The sequence below is a fragment of the Colobus angolensis genome, unplaced genomic scaffold (genome assembly GCF_000951035.1).
Source record: "Colobus angolensis palliatus isolate OR3802 unplaced genomic scaffold, Cang.pa_1.0 Scaffold13, whole genome shotgun sequence".
NCBI classification, from domain to species: Eukaryota; Metazoa; Chordata; class Mammalia; order Primates; family Cercopithecidae; genus Colobus; species Colobus angolensis.
The window spans coordinates 12273295-12289562 of NW_012114252.1; the positions used below are offsets into that span (position 1 = coordinate 12273295).

A 16268-nucleotide genomic window follows, 5' to 3' on the forward strand; every position below is an offset into this window, starting at 1 on the left:
CTTTCTGATTTTTTGACTGGGGCCATGTATTTCTTGATCAATCTCATGGACTTGACCAAATATTCTATAATTTTTCTCAAATTTGTCAATGGAAGAAGTCCCTCACCCTGATCGTCACAAAAGATATTCAGAGTCCTTCTTTATTTGATTATGGGACAGATTTGATTATGGGACAGAGTCCTTCTTTATTTGATTATGGGACAGATTTGATTATGGTGGGCACAGGATCACCATGGCACATCGCTTGGTGGCCCGTACCCACCAAAAGGCTGAAATGTGCACTTCCCATGAGCTGTCAATAAAGCCATCACCTCAGGAGACGATGAAGAAATAGCGTTTTATTTCTTTACAAATTTATAGCCAAGACAATAAATCACTCCATAGAAAAATTTAAAACAAGATACATTGTTGTGACCTTCATAACAGATGGAGTAGTTAGTACAATAGTGAAAACTGCCTGCTGGGATGTCAGGTTGCAGCATTTTGTCAGGCTTGAATGAAAAAGAAAGTCCAACATTAGTAATGGAATGGGCAACGGACAAAGGTACCTTGCCCTTAGACTCAAATAGTTTTTGTGAATAACCAAGAGAGATGAGGTTAGTGCCGTGCTGGGTCTCCCCTAAGCTTCGCTACCTTTGCAAAGTACATGATATAATCCATTGTGGGTTGTTTTGTTCACTTGGGGATTGATTTATTTGGATCCCAGACTACACAATTATATCTTTGCCTTGATTACTTCAAGCTAGATCCAGGTAATCACATCCAGTCTTCGTACAGATGCTGTTGTGCGACAATGGCTGTAAACACGTCATTAATTGTCTCCTTAAACTCTCAGTGATACTTCTTGGGTCCCACATCACCCAAAGAAGTCCAGCATACACACTCACTCACCCACCGTGACCTGTCCCACATCCCCAGAAAGAGAAAGAGTGAAAGATACTTCACAAAATCAGCCTCAGCCTGGGGTTCAAGTTGCCTCGCTCAATATGTCTGTGCAGTCAGACCTGCAGGAAGAAACAGCTTATTTTTAAACTACTATATATGAAAGTTTTTGCCAGGAGATACATCACAGATAGGCAGATCACTAAAAAGAAGAGTGGATTGAATCAGAGTGAAGTCTTCAGTTAACTGTTTACTGCCTGTGAGGTCCAGGGCAGTTTCCTTTATTCTCTCTTCCATTCTCATCTTTGAAGGTAAAATTTCATTTCTTTCCCCTTTCTATGTCCTAAGATGCCCTGAAGACACATGAGAAAATGTGACTGATTCCCCAGGGATGGAAGCCAGCAAAAATGCACAGAAGGGAGATGGAAACATTCTTAAGGGTCCTTATATTGAGAAAGAAAATGAATGGATTAGTGGTTCTGTGGTGATGAACTATCCACCCTAAAACTCCTGCCAAGATCAGCCAGCTGTTCTCTGGCTGGGCTGGGTCTCAGGGGTGTGAGTGGGTCTTGGCCAGCTGAGTTGAACCATTTCTCCCCTCTTGATAGTCATGCAGTCTACGTCTGTCTGATGGAACCCTCTCCCTGTGTGTTTCCCGTTTGAGAGAGGCACAATTTGACCCCTGTTATGGAAGAAAACAGTTACAGCATTCTACAAGGAAAGTGCTATAATAGGTCCTAATAAGTATTCACACTGTGTTATTACTATATGCTATCTAGCTCTAGTTTCACAAGCAGTAGAAGAATTTCCTACCTCTAAGATGCATTGAGCATTGACAAACAGGAAAGAATAACACAGCTGGGAAAATGCTGACCTAGAAAAGCTACTGTTTCATGACACATACAAAATCAATCCTCATTTTTTATTCTAAGTATTTCAGCGACTAGTAGACTTTCAGAACTGGAATTTACTCATCAAATGCTCTATCCATATATGCCATATTAACTTTAGCTGAGCTTACCAGTTTTCTGAAAATGCTTTATACTAGGGCGTGAAGCTAAGCATTCCAGAAGCAAGAGCAGTGATTAGAATAGTTCCAGGGCCAGAGGATAAGTTTGAAGATGAAATATAAGATCTTTTCATGAATTGTGACATATATAAAATGATATCCTGGGTGTATATATGAATATTATGGGCACATAAAATCAGACACTACTTTAGAAACAACTAAAAACAGTCAAATATTTCAAATAATTAATCTTCCTCCACTCATGGAAATAAAACACTAAATATGGTGCCTTCTGAGGAAATGACTCTGATAGTCAATGAAGTACTCCATGTGGTCTTTGTTGGCAGATATATCACTATCCATTTGTTAAACAAGCAGTAGAGTGCTGCACATTTTTATGCCTAGAAATGTGAAAGAAAGTCTTTAAAATTAGGATAAAGAAATCTCTAAAATCAGAAAATTCCTCACCTTGATGAGATCACAAGGGAACCAGCATCCCTTGCAGACTGACCTGGGAGGAGCACCTCCCCAGGTCCTGAGAAACCACCGGGATGTCAGTCAGTTATTAAAACTGAGAAAATGTGTATATTTTGCTCAAGAGCATGCAAGTCAACCTGGACCCTCAGGAAAACAAGTCAAGACTAAATAGAATTATGCCATAGCTACTCAAGAAGTTAAAAATAAATGAAAACACAATTGTCACAATATAAATAATTCTGACTGCACTCTTACCTTGAGAAGTGTGTCAAGAAATGGCAAACATTTAATTTGGATTTTGGGGAGTTTTGTAGCTAAAATGCATATACCAGTTTCCCTGATATGAAATATCACGTAGTTGAGACACATGAACCTGAATCCTTTCATGATATCTGTGATGACCACAACTCCTTTTCCATAATCACTTTAATCACCTAGGCTGTTAACTCATTTTTAATAACTGTGTTTTAAAAGAAGCACTAATGATTGATTCTTGCCCCTTTTTAATGTATTTTGAACTTACCAATTCTACAGTTTTGTTAAATATGTCAAAATACTTTTTTCAACTGCACAATCTTTCAACATGACTTTTGACTTAAAAAATTACTGATAGCCACCTTTTAGTAAAGGGAAGTCAGGTTTGGAAAGAAAAACCAACCCAAGGAAATAGAAGGAAAAGGAAGTCCTTTTTATTTGTTTCTTTTTCATTGTAAAGTCTTTCCTGTTGTCGTTGAGGCAGTTTTTCCATGTAAGGGTTTTTAGCCTGTCATGGGAAGCTGTTTAAACTGAGAGAACTTACTTCTATGGTGGATACCATTCATCTCATTTATTTTCTTTTATTTTAAATATATCTTTAATAAATTTTTTTACTCAGTAAATAAAGATATTTTAAATAACCAAAGAGGAAGTGTTTTAATTAGGTAGGAGGAGAAATGGGTGGAGGGAAAAAGAGTTGAATCCAGAGTCTCATAAAAGATGAACTTTGGGAGTAATTTGAGCTATCCTAATTATGACAGTCCTGAGGATACGGTCTCACGAGGCAAATATACTGAGTGATTGTGTGCACTTTTAGCACTTTAATTAGCCACCCAGTATGCCAGTGTGCTCCTACTCGAAGAAAATCGTGTATACCCAAATCCAAAATTATAAGCACAATACTTTAGTAGTTGTTTTCATTAGAAATGCAACCTCATTTAATACAATTCCCTATTCAATTCCTTTAAAGAAGAGGCACTTTAAAATATGATTCAATTCAGGGGGAAAAATCTATTTTTGAATACTTTTTTGGAAGACCGTCTATAAGAATCAACGCCATCCTGCTCTCACTGACATTTCAACCAGACTGGGCCATGGGACATTTGCTCAAGGCTAATTGCAACTGTCTAGATCCATAATGAAGGCTTTCCTGGGTGACCTTTATGAATTACAGTAAGTAAAGCTCCCCTCTGAGAAACCAGCCATTCAGTAAACTTTTACCTTTGGATGATGGGTTATTAGAAGCCTGTTGTCAGTGTGTCAACGAGATTGTATTCGAGATGGAAACCTTTAGTTGTATGGTGATGGCGAGTAATAGCCTTTGTAATTTCAGGTTCTTGTCATTGTGGGAAGTGCATTTGTTCTGCTGAAGAATGGTATATTTCTGGGGAATTCTGTGACTGTGATGACAGAGACTGCGACAAACATGATGGTCTCGTTTGTACAGGTGCAGTATTCACCTTTTCTAATTGTTCTGTGCCACAGTTTGTTACAGAGCTAAGCGACACTCATCATGCAATGCTTTAGGTGGCCGGACCAACAGGGCCAACTGTGAATATGGAATATCTACCAAAGGCAAAGTGGGCATTTGGGAAAAAACCCTCACGTTATTCCTGGGCATAGAAGAATACAAGAGAACGAAGCTAAATTTTGTGATTATTTGGAATACTTCCACAAAGTAACCTCCCCAACACAAACTCACATGTATCTAGTTATATATTGAACACAGAAAAGAATTTTTTTGGCACATTTTACTTTGAACATGGTATAGGGAATGGAATATTCTTTTAAACAGAATCTGGGTACCACTAGTTGATGTGTTGGTTGCTGTTAGGGAACTGGATGTGTGTATGGGGGAGAGGTATAAAGAGGGCTCAGCCGTGTCATAGCCACTGCTATCCTAATTTATTGAGTCCCTCATAATTGATTATAAATTCATTTGTTGTGCCAAGTTACAGAGGAAACAGAGACATGTCCTTCTCAGCTCTAGCTGAAGGTAAAAGATGACTCTGAGTGTCATTAAGTTAGACCCTTGCTTTCTGCCCATCCTTACTACATAAGACTCTCTTTGCTGATTACTTGGCCTGCCTCATGTTATGTCAAAGAGCTTTGTGTTTTTCAGTATTTACTCATAAGTCAGACATAACTTGCTCTCTAAGGGAAACAAAATTGTCACCTAAAAGCCTAGTTGGAGTGATACACGATGCTTACTATCTGGTCGGTAAAGGGTGGCACCAAATAAATGCCACTAATTGTTTGAAAGATTAGATGTCTCATAGCTGCTTAATAAAATGTAATAATAACATCATTGCACAATAAGAAAATCTACCAAGGATGAATGAAATGATTTCATTGTGGACACTTGTGATTTGTAATAGCATGTTTAAATTTGGCACATTTTGATCATGATCATTATACCCATGTGTATTTTATTGCAGGGAATGGAATCTGTAGCTGTGGAAACTGTGAATGCTGGGATGGATGGAATGGAAATGCATGTGAAATCTGGCTTGGCTCAGAATATCCTTAACAATTACATGAGAGAGGTCTGGATTCTTGTTTTTTCTAGGCCATTAGAACATATAAATGCAAAGGAAACCCTGTATAATCACCACTAGGACAAGTTAAAAAGACCATTGTATATTTTTCTATTTCTGAATTACGAAGGAAATCCGAGTACCTATTAGAAACGAGTTATGCAAATTTAGATGCAAATAACACTAGGAAAAAAATGTTTCTTCCATAATTAACATAAGTGGTTCCTAACGAGAGCAATTTTTCCACCCAAAAGACATTTGGCAACATCTACAGACAATTTTGATTGTCACACTGGGTGGGGTGGGGAAGTACGTTGTAGGCATTTGGTGGGTAGAGGCCAGGGATGCTGCTCAGCATCCTGCAGTGCACAGGACAGCCCCCAAACAAGGAGTTAGCCAGCCCCATGTGTCAGTGGCACCCAAACTGAGAAACACTGAGTTATATGGCTATTAGAAATCCACATTCTTACACAAGAAAGACCATATTAGAATCTAAGGAAAACATGCATATTCACATTAATCAGTTGATCAGATTTTTCCAGAATTCCGTATCAGTCAACATTTTAATATGGGGACAACGAAGACAAACACACAGGAGGTAGAATATCAGATTGGGGCTGGATCAAGGGCAAAAACTGGTCATTAAGTCATTTGACATTAAATCATTTAGCCACTAAGTCATTTGTCTACTCTCACTTTAAACTCATCAAAGAAGAGTCTCTTAAAGAAATTATGAAAAATGTACAATTTAACATTTTAAATAAATAGTGACAGAAGTTGTTTATACTCTGTGTCAGTACATATTTACCTGCTGATAATTAATTTAAAAATGAATTGTTATTTAGGGAGATCTATTTTAGGTTTCTAGAAATAAGACATCACATTTTTAAAACTGGGCAGGGGTTATATGTACAAGAAATCTGATTTTTTATTTTAATGTATTCCATGGTAATGTGGCCTTTTAAAAAGACAATATTGAGTTACATATATAATGGGCCTGAAGTATGCATCCATTTCCCTTAAAATACTTTCTTTTCTCTAAGGATACCTTACTGGAAACCTGGGGTCATGCAAAGAAGTCAAGAAGAGAAATACTGTGATAAAATGGCACCAATCTCAGAAGCTCACAAAGGACCAAAAAAAAATAATCTAGAAATGGTTTAAATAGAAATTACAAATATTCACTCAGTGATAGGAACAAAATGTTTATTTTCTTTATGGTGAAACTTTGCTTTGTATGAAATTCACATTGAATTATGAAAGTGTACAATAATTGGGACTTCCCTTACATATTTACAGGTAAATCTACTTATACACATTAGTTTAGGCAACCTGTAATTATTTAGAGCTAAAAAACCACTTTTTTTCTAAAGGTGAATTATTTTGTAAAATCCTAGAATAATGTAGCAAAATCATTTCTGTATTACTTTAAAATGAAAATTTTTACTTGGAAATTTTATTTTAATGATGTAAATATTCTAGAGTCATGGCTTAAACTTTATAAGTCAAATTTCCAAAACTAAGGAAAATATGCATCCACTGAGTTACTTAAAAATTTAATATTGAAAATTATTTTAAGAGAACATTTAACTGATGCTGAGTTTTATAGTCCTAACAGTGTTCTCATAATGTAATAGATTTATAAAATTGTTATCTCTATCCTGAGATTAAGGAGTGCAACCATATTGTAGTTCTATTATTATGTAAATTGATACATCTTTTTTGTAAAATGAGGGAAATATAAGTAGTCAATAAATAATGTAGGTTATATTCTTTCCTCTTCACTACCTCAACATTTTAAGCTGCAAACAACCTATTATTATTGTTTTGTAGCAATTTTGATGACGTATTTGCTGATGCACAGACATTGGAATTCATTACATTATCTAGCCATCGTAATACAAATGACCTTTGGATTTCCCTTATCACAGCGGTTATCCTCCTGTCAAGGACCAGAAAGTTAAACTTTATGGACCACGTACATCCCTGTCTCATATTCTTCTTTGTTGGTTTCTGTTTAATACTTTAAAGCTGTAAAAAAATAATAATTCCTTCTGAGCTCCCAGGCCGTACAAAAACAAATTAAGGGTGGATTTGGCTAGCGACTGGGCAGTACTTTGTCAGCCTCAGCGCCACTGGAACTGCCCCTGATTCTCTACGGCTCATCAGAAAACCTCAGGTGTGTCTTGTTTTTCTTATAATCCTCTGTATGTTATTATCCTTTTTATTAACAACAACAACTACAACAAAAGTGCTGCTCTTTTTCATAGTCTCATGTAAGAAGAATGTCAAAAATGTCCTCAGCATTTGTTTTCTCAGAAAAAGATATTGGGAATATTAGATATTGGGAAATTATCATACCATAAAGTTCAAAATGTGACTCATCTAAAATTTTGGACAAAGATGAAAATATAGTCAGCTCTGTTCTAGTGTTCATTTAGTTAGAAACCATAGTACTGGAACTGTACTATAGTGTAAGTTTCATGGTACCTAAACTCTAAGGAATGCTTTTTCTTTGAAAACAGAAATATTTTATTTTTACTTATTTCTATCCCCTATGTTTATTTGTGTGTGTGTGTGTGTGTGTGTGTGTGTGTGTGTGTGTATGTGTGGTTTTGATGTCAGCAATGCAAACACCAATATATCTATTAAGAAGTGATTGAATTTAGATTGGAAAAAATAAAATAGTTACATGTAAAGACATAGATTCTTTCCATCTTAAATATGATTTTGTACTTTTTCAACTCTACGATAGAAACTCCCTCCTAAAAACAAGCAGGGCAAGAACAAACTTGTAATGAGTGAGAGAAAATAAGCAAATCTCATTGGCTTTTTCCTGTTTTTAGGAAGTTGCTGTGGGATTAATGTCAATTGGAAGAGATGCAACAAGTTTAGAGAAGGTGTTGGCACTAACCCTGCTCGTTTGGCAAATCATCACTGAGGTATTCCACCCAAGGACTTTTTCAAAAAAGTCAACTAAAGTGCTAAGTCATAAGGGGAAAGCCGTTATACCCATTGTCTTTCTGGGCTCCTTGAGTTTATCTGGATTCCAACAGCACTTTGGAAGTACTGCCTTCCAGCACTTCAAATGCAAATACAATCTCTGCCAGTAGACATTGGAATTAGACTTAGTGAAAACCAAGAAAAAAAAAAAAAACTAAAATATAACTCAGGCTTAGTTTGCAGACTCAACTGTCAACACTTTGAAACCCTACTCCGTATTCAAGAGAGTCAAAGGCCGTATGTGTCACATTGTAGGCTAAGAAACCTAGGCTATGACTACTATTTCCCTCAAAGTAAGACAGTGTACATCCTGGATTTTGATGTGCCTGCATTTTGGAAAACAAAAAATTGAGGATTTAGCCCAATCGCTTTCCCTTGGTATAGCCTTGTTCTGAATTAACTAAAATGGAAAAAAAAAAAAATTCAATTATTTTTTCATCTTCTTCTCAACTGGGTATTAGTCAATGTGGTCTCTTCCTGATTATGTATCAAATGTTAATGATCTATATAATATTAGGGGGATAATTTTAAATGAAGTGATACATATCTAACTTAAAGAATAAGAAGTTTTTGGTTTTTGCTTTTAAAGACAACCAAATCTGATATTGTTCATCCTGATAAAAATAACTTTTAGTGCTTAAAGCATTAAGCAGGTGGCTAGGTATGATAAAGAATCTCTGCTTGCTCCCCAAGAGGCAAACTATTAGAAGAACTGGAGCAGGAGTCCTTTGGACCCATTGTGTATCTCTTTAAGCCACTCCTACCCAAAAACATTCAGGACAAGCAAACATTTAGAGCAGGAATCTCCAAATTCTTCAGGATTTGTAATGAAATAATGCTCAGTTCCATTTTGCTCTTTACACAGAGTGGAGAATTTGCATGTCTTCTCTAATTTTTCCAAGTAAAGTGGTAGCAAAATGTTTTAAAAAGCAATCTTATATTAGAAAACAAAAATGTTGTCACTTGAAATATCAAAACAATTGACATTTCCGAGCATTGTTGAGGGACTGGCAAAGCAATCAGCTACTATCACAAATCAGTAGAAATAACCCTCCCACACCGGATATGCATGCAGAAGGAATGGAGTATTATAGAGACTTGATACAATGGACATATGCACATGGAGGTACAAAACACACGGTCTTTAAATACAAATGAATTCCATCAGATTTACTGTACGGAACATCAGTAGTGACAGATTGCACTTACTTAATAACAGTAAACTTAATTTCTGAGGGGAAAATATGGCGAAGTCTCATCCCAAACAAATAGCAAGAGAGGTATTGTCAAAGAGCTAAAATTTTCTTTGGCATGGTAAAGGGGGAAATTGAGTTTACCAACTTATTTACATGACATTTCTCTATATTGGTGGGTGATGCAATGCCATTTTGTTACATGAAGTTGTTTGATGTTTTTGAATATGCCTTCATATAAATATTTTATTCAATATGTTGTATTTGTGAATACAACAAATGATATGAAACACAAACTGTACAATGCAGACAAACTCTTTGTATGCAAGTTAGCAATACATACCAACAGTTCTTGATACACAGGTACCTACTACATGCAGCTCATCAGTGCTGTCCTCTTCCCATGCAACAGGTGAGACCAGACACAAAGTAAATGACCTAACTCAATTACAAATAACAAGGACCCCTCTGCAATATGTCTAAACATATATTAGAAGAAAATATTTGACATCCTTCATAGGGATAAATGCCCTTATAGACACCCCATATATAAAACACCACAGAGATACACATTTACATAGCTCTCAGTCATTTACAAAAATAAATCTTAATTTAAACCAATAAACAGACTTGCAGGGGACAAAGAAACCAGCAAGTAGGGCTGATTATCAGTAACAAACAAACAGCTGGGACTGTTTGCGCTGTGTGTGTGTGTGTGTGATGTGTTGCTGTAAGTAGTGTCTATAAGCCCATTTGATTGGATTACAAGTTAATTACTCATAGTTGGCCACATATTATGGGATATATGTTTTCTGAAAATAATTGGTTAATGGAAGTTATTTTAACTGATCCTGTTAAAAAACAGTAGATTTCAAAATGACATAACACCAAATCAAAAATGACCAAAGGAATCATTTTGTTATATTTGTAATTTAGCATCATTGACAATAAATCTACTCAAACATTCTGCTAACTTATTTATTCAAGTAGAATCCAATATGAAAATGAAATAAGCATAAACAGTTAAATTTATACTAAACCTTTAATCAGCTAAGCAGGCCAGAATTTTTTAATGCTGGGCAAGGGCTGTCATGAAGATTTATGAAAGCAGTGACAAAATAATTTCCCAATAAATACAGTGCAGATGGGGAAAATGATGACTGGGTCATCCTCCCACATAGAAAGAATAACAAGAGGCCAGTACATTGATCCCACATATAATTTTCAATAAATGAGGTTCAGTTTGGTCTCAATGAACTCTTCTGAGAAGAAAACATTGAATTTTATTAGGTGTACACAGAGTTAACAAATATATTCCCAAACAGTTTAGTATGAACCCCTTCAGATCCAGTATTGAACATTTTGCATGGAATCTTCACTGTGTAGTCAACTGTTCCTGGCCTTTCTTGGTAGTTGTCTTCCCTAAGCTCAGAGTTCAAACAGTATTAAATTAAAAAGGAAATTAAGAATGCAAAATAAAACAAAAGGAAATAAATGGAATGGACCAAAATCCTGATGGATGAATGTGTTGCTTTGCCTTTATTTTCATCTAGGATAATTCAACAGACTGTATTCTGAGATCATGGCAAGGCACCTCTAACCCAGCCACTGGGCAACAGGAGTCCCAAATGCTGAGTTAGAGGCATGTACTGGTGAAATACACAGTACCGGACTCAGCATGCTGAGCTAAAAAAAATATTTTTCCTAATATGTCCAGTTTAAAAACTTGTCATTAAACACCAAAAATATTAAAGTCTAATTTATAACTAACGTTTGCATTGCTGCTGCAGGAAAGAACACAACAGCCGTCTTGCCCATGCTCTGCTGAGTATGAGGGGAACGCAGCCAGAAACGGGGATGGCGTTAAGTAAGTTTGGTTCATTAAAAACAGGATGGAGTATATCTGAAATGGATTTAGGTAGCGCAATTCTTGTAGGTTGTAATTATTGGTTTTCCTTTTTTTTTTTTTTTTTCCAAATAATGAGAATTAATAGATGAAAAATGAACCTTAATCAGGCCTACAAGGCCTACAGAAATCTTTGGACCCACTTTCTCAAAAACCAGTGGGTCTTGCTCGCTGGGCAAGGCAAATGTTACCATTACCAGTAAGCTTGTGATATGTATAAAACACACACACACACAAAGAAACTAGAGGGGGATGTCAAACACATATCATAGAGAGCTTCCCTGGATTGTGTTTGAGCCATTTTCCCACCCAGGCAATGCCAACCTTGGGAGCACAGTATCTGCTACTGAACAGAGCGTATATGTGTGTTTAATCCATAGTGTGAGCCAGAGACAACAATCTTAATCTTTATAGATGCAATTTGTAATAATAGGTTTAGAAGGCTTCCTGATTCCCTGATTGCTCTCCGACCTAAGCCAACGGCAACATTTAAGATTTAGAGGAACAAAATCCCTGCAAAAGGTCACAGACAGTGGAGCGAGCAGCCCTGTAAAAATGGGAAGAAGAGAAATCCATAATAGCACAGGTTTACAGCGTCTAACTAGAAATTACTCAATATTATTTGTGTGCTACAAAATTGAACTTAAACACATAGATTTCGCTGAAACAGGACTCAAAAAGGATTATGGGTAGCTGTCAGCAGGCAAGGTATCGAGTGTACTTGTGAAGTATGTCATTCACATGAAGTGTCACAGTCACAGAAAAGATATTAAAAAGGCATTCCATATCTGGTAGGGCATTCCATGGTCTGAGTTTAGCTGGTTATCCAGGTGTCTTCTTGTTGTGGGGGGCGCAACAGGTTGAGATTTATCCACTTGCAACAGAGAAGTTCGGAGACAGCAAAGAGTAAGCATTAGCTTACTTCCTGCTGCTCTTCAGCCACGGAGCAGGAATGTCTGGTGAGGATAAATCACTCAACTGTGCTCAGGACGAATAAGTCACAACACCTGTGAGGATCTGGCTATGTTGTCTTACTCTTGTTGACTGGTTTGCCTCCATTCATTATTGCAGACGCACTTGTGCTTTTACTTGGCGTCACCCCAGGCTTCGGGACCGTTTCCCCAACATCATGCAAAGATGGTTCTCGGTACATGGCAACTAGTGATGGGAAGAAAGGAGGAGGAAAAGCAAACATTGCTTGGTTAGTTGTGAGAGTGGTCCATCCATACATGCACAGACCACTACAGTTTGCCCATCTCTGTTTTCCCTGAAGTAAAGCAATTACATTGAGAAGGAAGTCCTGTGGTAAAGCAATCATTTCCAGCCCGCAGAGGACAGTACTCCCTTCACATTCTCTGGTCTGTATACCTAAAACATGGACATGAGTGTGCATGGATGTCTGTCCAGGACAGAAGGTTTAAATGGGAGCTGTGACCTCTTTGTGGGTCCATGATGTAAAAGACACACACACACACTCTCTCTCTCTCTCTCTCTCTAGGAAAATGACAGGCATTTAACTTAATTCTCAAAAAAGAAAACTCATACTTCCCTTCCACTGCACACTAATGTCAACACCTGAACTTCTCATTCACTTCAATCAGTCTTTGCGAGCTGCGGTATTTACATCCTAGAACATTAAATTACTTTCTCTCATGTGGTTCAAAAGCAACATAGTCATACTAGTGTCAACTTCAAAGCTACACAAAATAATAACAAGTAACTCTCTTCCCATAAGCCAGAGCCTTCAGGAGATTATCATTTCAATGTTCATTTCCTACAATCATGGAAAGAGACCCTTGGGCAGCCGAAGGCAACTCCTCATTTTCTGCTACGTTATTAAAAATCTAATACTTGATATAGGGGCAGAAACAGAATGGCAAGACAGCAACTGAAACTACCTGAATAAACTCTGAGGAATTATCTAAATAGTGTCTGGTGACATAATCACAGTAGTTCATATGGCTTTTTAGAAAATGATTTTTGGAAGTCCCGGGAAAGGACATATAAGAGTGACTAATGCTTGGGGAAAACTAGGGATTAAAGTCATCTGCCATCAGGAATACAAGTGCATTCGAGCTGCCCAAACTGCTTTTCAGGTTTTGGAAAGTTGAAGGTATTTTACAAAGAGCTCTTAGGTTGAGTTAAGATGAACTACCATATGCATTCTCTATGTTCAAGGGGGTAGAATGTGGCCACTAGTATCAATGCGGCACATGAGTTTTCATCAGCACACATACTTGAAAGTGCAAATGTACATAAGGCTTCTATTAAATGACTTGCTAAGGTAGCAAAAGGAACTAATGCGTATTCTGAAAGCACATTCCAATCCCTCACTCCTACTACTAATTAAATTAGGAGAAAAAGCATGAAGCATTGACCTTGATTTTCTATGTAGTGAAGTTGTGTCAAAGATATGAATGCCCTAGAGTACCAATAATCAACCAGATACTTAATTCGTCCTAACATTTCCAATAACATAATTGATACTCGGTATGGGTTTTGAAAGTTTGAAATTAATTTTTCTTTATCAAGTAAACAACGTGATAACCTCTGTCATTATAGTACCTACCCCCTTTACTCTTTTTAGAGTACTTCTAATTTTTTGAAATCATGAAAACTATTGTTTCTCTCTTTACTCATATATATATATGTATATATACACACACAAAACACTCATATACGCATAACAATTAAACACATGAGTGAAACACCAAATACCATTCTATACTACATCATTATTGTCTCAGATATTTTCTATGGGATATGCAAAATAACTGGTTCCCAAATTTTACCTCGGTTAAATGACATAACAGCCCTTTTGGGTTTTGTTACATTTATGCAGCTAAAAGGTAAGGTTCTAAAAATCTAGTCAATTCTTCACTGTTAACAAAACATAAAATAAGTGAAAAGAGATAAAGCAAGGTGGCAAATAAACCATGGTCTTGTTAGAGCATCTGTGGCCTTATTTTTACATTTTTTCTTTGCATTTAAATATTGGTGAGTCCAATGTTATCAAAATTTATTTAAAACAATGAAAGTGTATCATTGATGTGTTTTTTGGGAGGTACAGGGAAATCCTCTAACTTCTTTCTATTCTAATCATCCTTATGATCCACTATATACTGAGAATAATTCACTCATATTACAGACTCTGGAATAATTTGTCTTTTCCTACATAGGCCCTGGTGGCTGTTTCGGTTTCAATAAATTGTTCTACAGAAAAATAAAATTAAGAGTGACAGTAAGTCAACATCACTGAAATTATAAAAGTAGTATTAGCCAACAAGAGTGATTTTCTGTATTTAGGCAAACTGAAACTTAATTATACACTCACAGATGATGAAGAATTGACTGTTCAAATTTTTTAATTTTTTTATTTCAATATAGAGAATATGCATTAGGAAAACAATATGCATTTTCTCTTGATGGCTAAGTCTTTCCTGTAGGAATAAAACACAAAAAGAAAAATGAGCTGTCCAAGCTAGCTTAAAATATTTACTGAGTTATTGTAGATCTGATCTTCTGCAAAAGAGTAAACAAAAGTACTTGAATAGAAAACACATGTGAATAGCCTAAAATCAAATATTTTTGTAATTCTCAAATGTTACATAGATAAAAGTAAATGACACTTTTGGTAGAATAATTAATGAGAGAGGTGCAGATGTTGTTGATTAATTAAAAAAACTTTGTAACCTGCTCTTTGGGTATCTGATTGAAGTAAATGTGAAGTTTCCATTCATTTGGCATGGATGACCAGATATACCCCTTCCTGTACACAAATGAATGTGGATAAATTATTTTAGTAAAAGAAGTAATGCTACAACTGTATACAGTGAAGAATTATACAATTTGAAAGCAGATGTGTAACATCAGCAAGTTTTTTTTAGACTCAAGCTATTATCTCTTAATTTTCTCTAATTATAATAATTCACAAGTAAGTAATTACTTTCACCTAGATAATATCAAAATGGAAAATACTTTTGATTCCACACACAAAACTTATTTTTTTCTAATATACTTATTATCTTTTTCTAATACACTTATCACAGGTTTGTGTCATTACATATTTAAAATTGTTTTAAATTAATTAAATTAAGCGTTAGAGTGGCTGCAGCAGTGAGGATTTGAGACATTGGAGGTGGCAGAGAAGAAATTTTTCCTGGTACACATACATATGCAAATACGGTAAAGTATATAAGAGGCACAAATTCTAAATGAGTAACTTAAGTAGGCATCTGTGCAAACATCACCCAGACCAAAATAAATGACATTTCCAGCATTTGTGAGGGTTTCTTATAGCCTTGGTAGACCTATCAATTTGAAAAATAAAATGTGTAATAAGTCTGGGTAATAATAATGCATACATAATACTCACCTTCCAATGGCTTGGGTAGAAAATGAGCTGCTGGTTTGGTTTTCTTTACTCTGTTCCCTTTCATAGCTTGCCCTTCCTTATTTAATCCCAAAAACCAGGCTCTACCAGATTCCTGTTGTCTGTACAGCATGGATGAGTAGATTACATAATAATTTTCAAAAACAGATTCTTTAAACTTGCATTCAGGGGTAAAAAGTTCCTGTGGAGAGAAAAGGAAACAAAGGTTAGAGGAAGGAACTTGATCTTCACTATACATTCTATTCATTCTTTAGAACATTTCCCAGCATGGTGAAAGAGTCCCTTGGCATGGAGGACCGGATATACCCCTTCCTGCCACAATAATTGTCTATACATTTTTTAAATATACAATACATTGAGAAGAATCTGCTACTATTGAGAATATACAGAAGCAAAAGTATATCATAAGAAAACAGAAGACATGAGCAAACGAAAGATTTAACTTAAACAGAAGACAATTCAACCAGAGTGTAATCAGAAAGGGATCATTAAAGTAGCATCAGATATTCACAATAAAGTGAACCAGATAAAATACACATTTCAGATATTTTATAATCCATTTTACATGTTTCCATAGGAACAGGGATACGATACTCAACAGTTGCCAGTTGTT

At 36.0% G+C, this 16268-nt stretch overlaps 2 protein-coding genes across 7 annotated transcripts in view; one reads left to right on the forward strand and one right to left on the reverse strand.

Annotated features, from left to right (window-relative positions):
• The window catches only part of ITGBL1 (integrin, beta-like 1 (with EGF-like repeat domains)), a 263397-nt gene extending 255096 nt beyond the window's left edge, over positions 1-8301 (forward strand). For 3 of the 4 annotated variants that reach the window (XM_011933844.1, XM_011933846.1, XM_011933847.1), the window contains 2 exons: positions 3957-4070; positions 5062-5946. In XM_011933844.1, coding sequence (XP_011789234.1) covers positions 3957-4070; positions 5062-5153 — 206 coding nt within the window. In that variant the 3' untranslated portion in view covers positions 5154-5946. Of the gene's footprint in view, positions 1-3956; positions 4071-5061; positions 5947-6993 lie in introns of those variants that run through there. The other variant, XM_011933845.1, reaches the window with a different exon arrangement.
• A 2019-nt stretch (positions 8302-10320) lies between these two features.
• FGF14 (fibroblast growth factor 14) overlaps positions 10321-16268 on the reverse strand; it is a 703287-nt gene continuing 697339 nt past the window's right edge. For 2 of the 3 annotated variants that reach the window (XM_011933848.1, XM_011933851.1), the window contains exons 4-5: positions 15638-15836; positions 10321-12420 (exon numbers count right to left, since the gene is read on the reverse strand). In XM_011933848.1, the coding sequence (XP_011789238.1) occupies positions 12284-12420; positions 15638-15836 (336 nt within the window). In that variant the 3' untranslated portion in view covers positions 10321-12283. The remainder of the gene's footprint in view (positions 12421-15637; positions 15837-16268) is intronic. The other variant, XM_011933850.1, reaches the window with a different exon arrangement.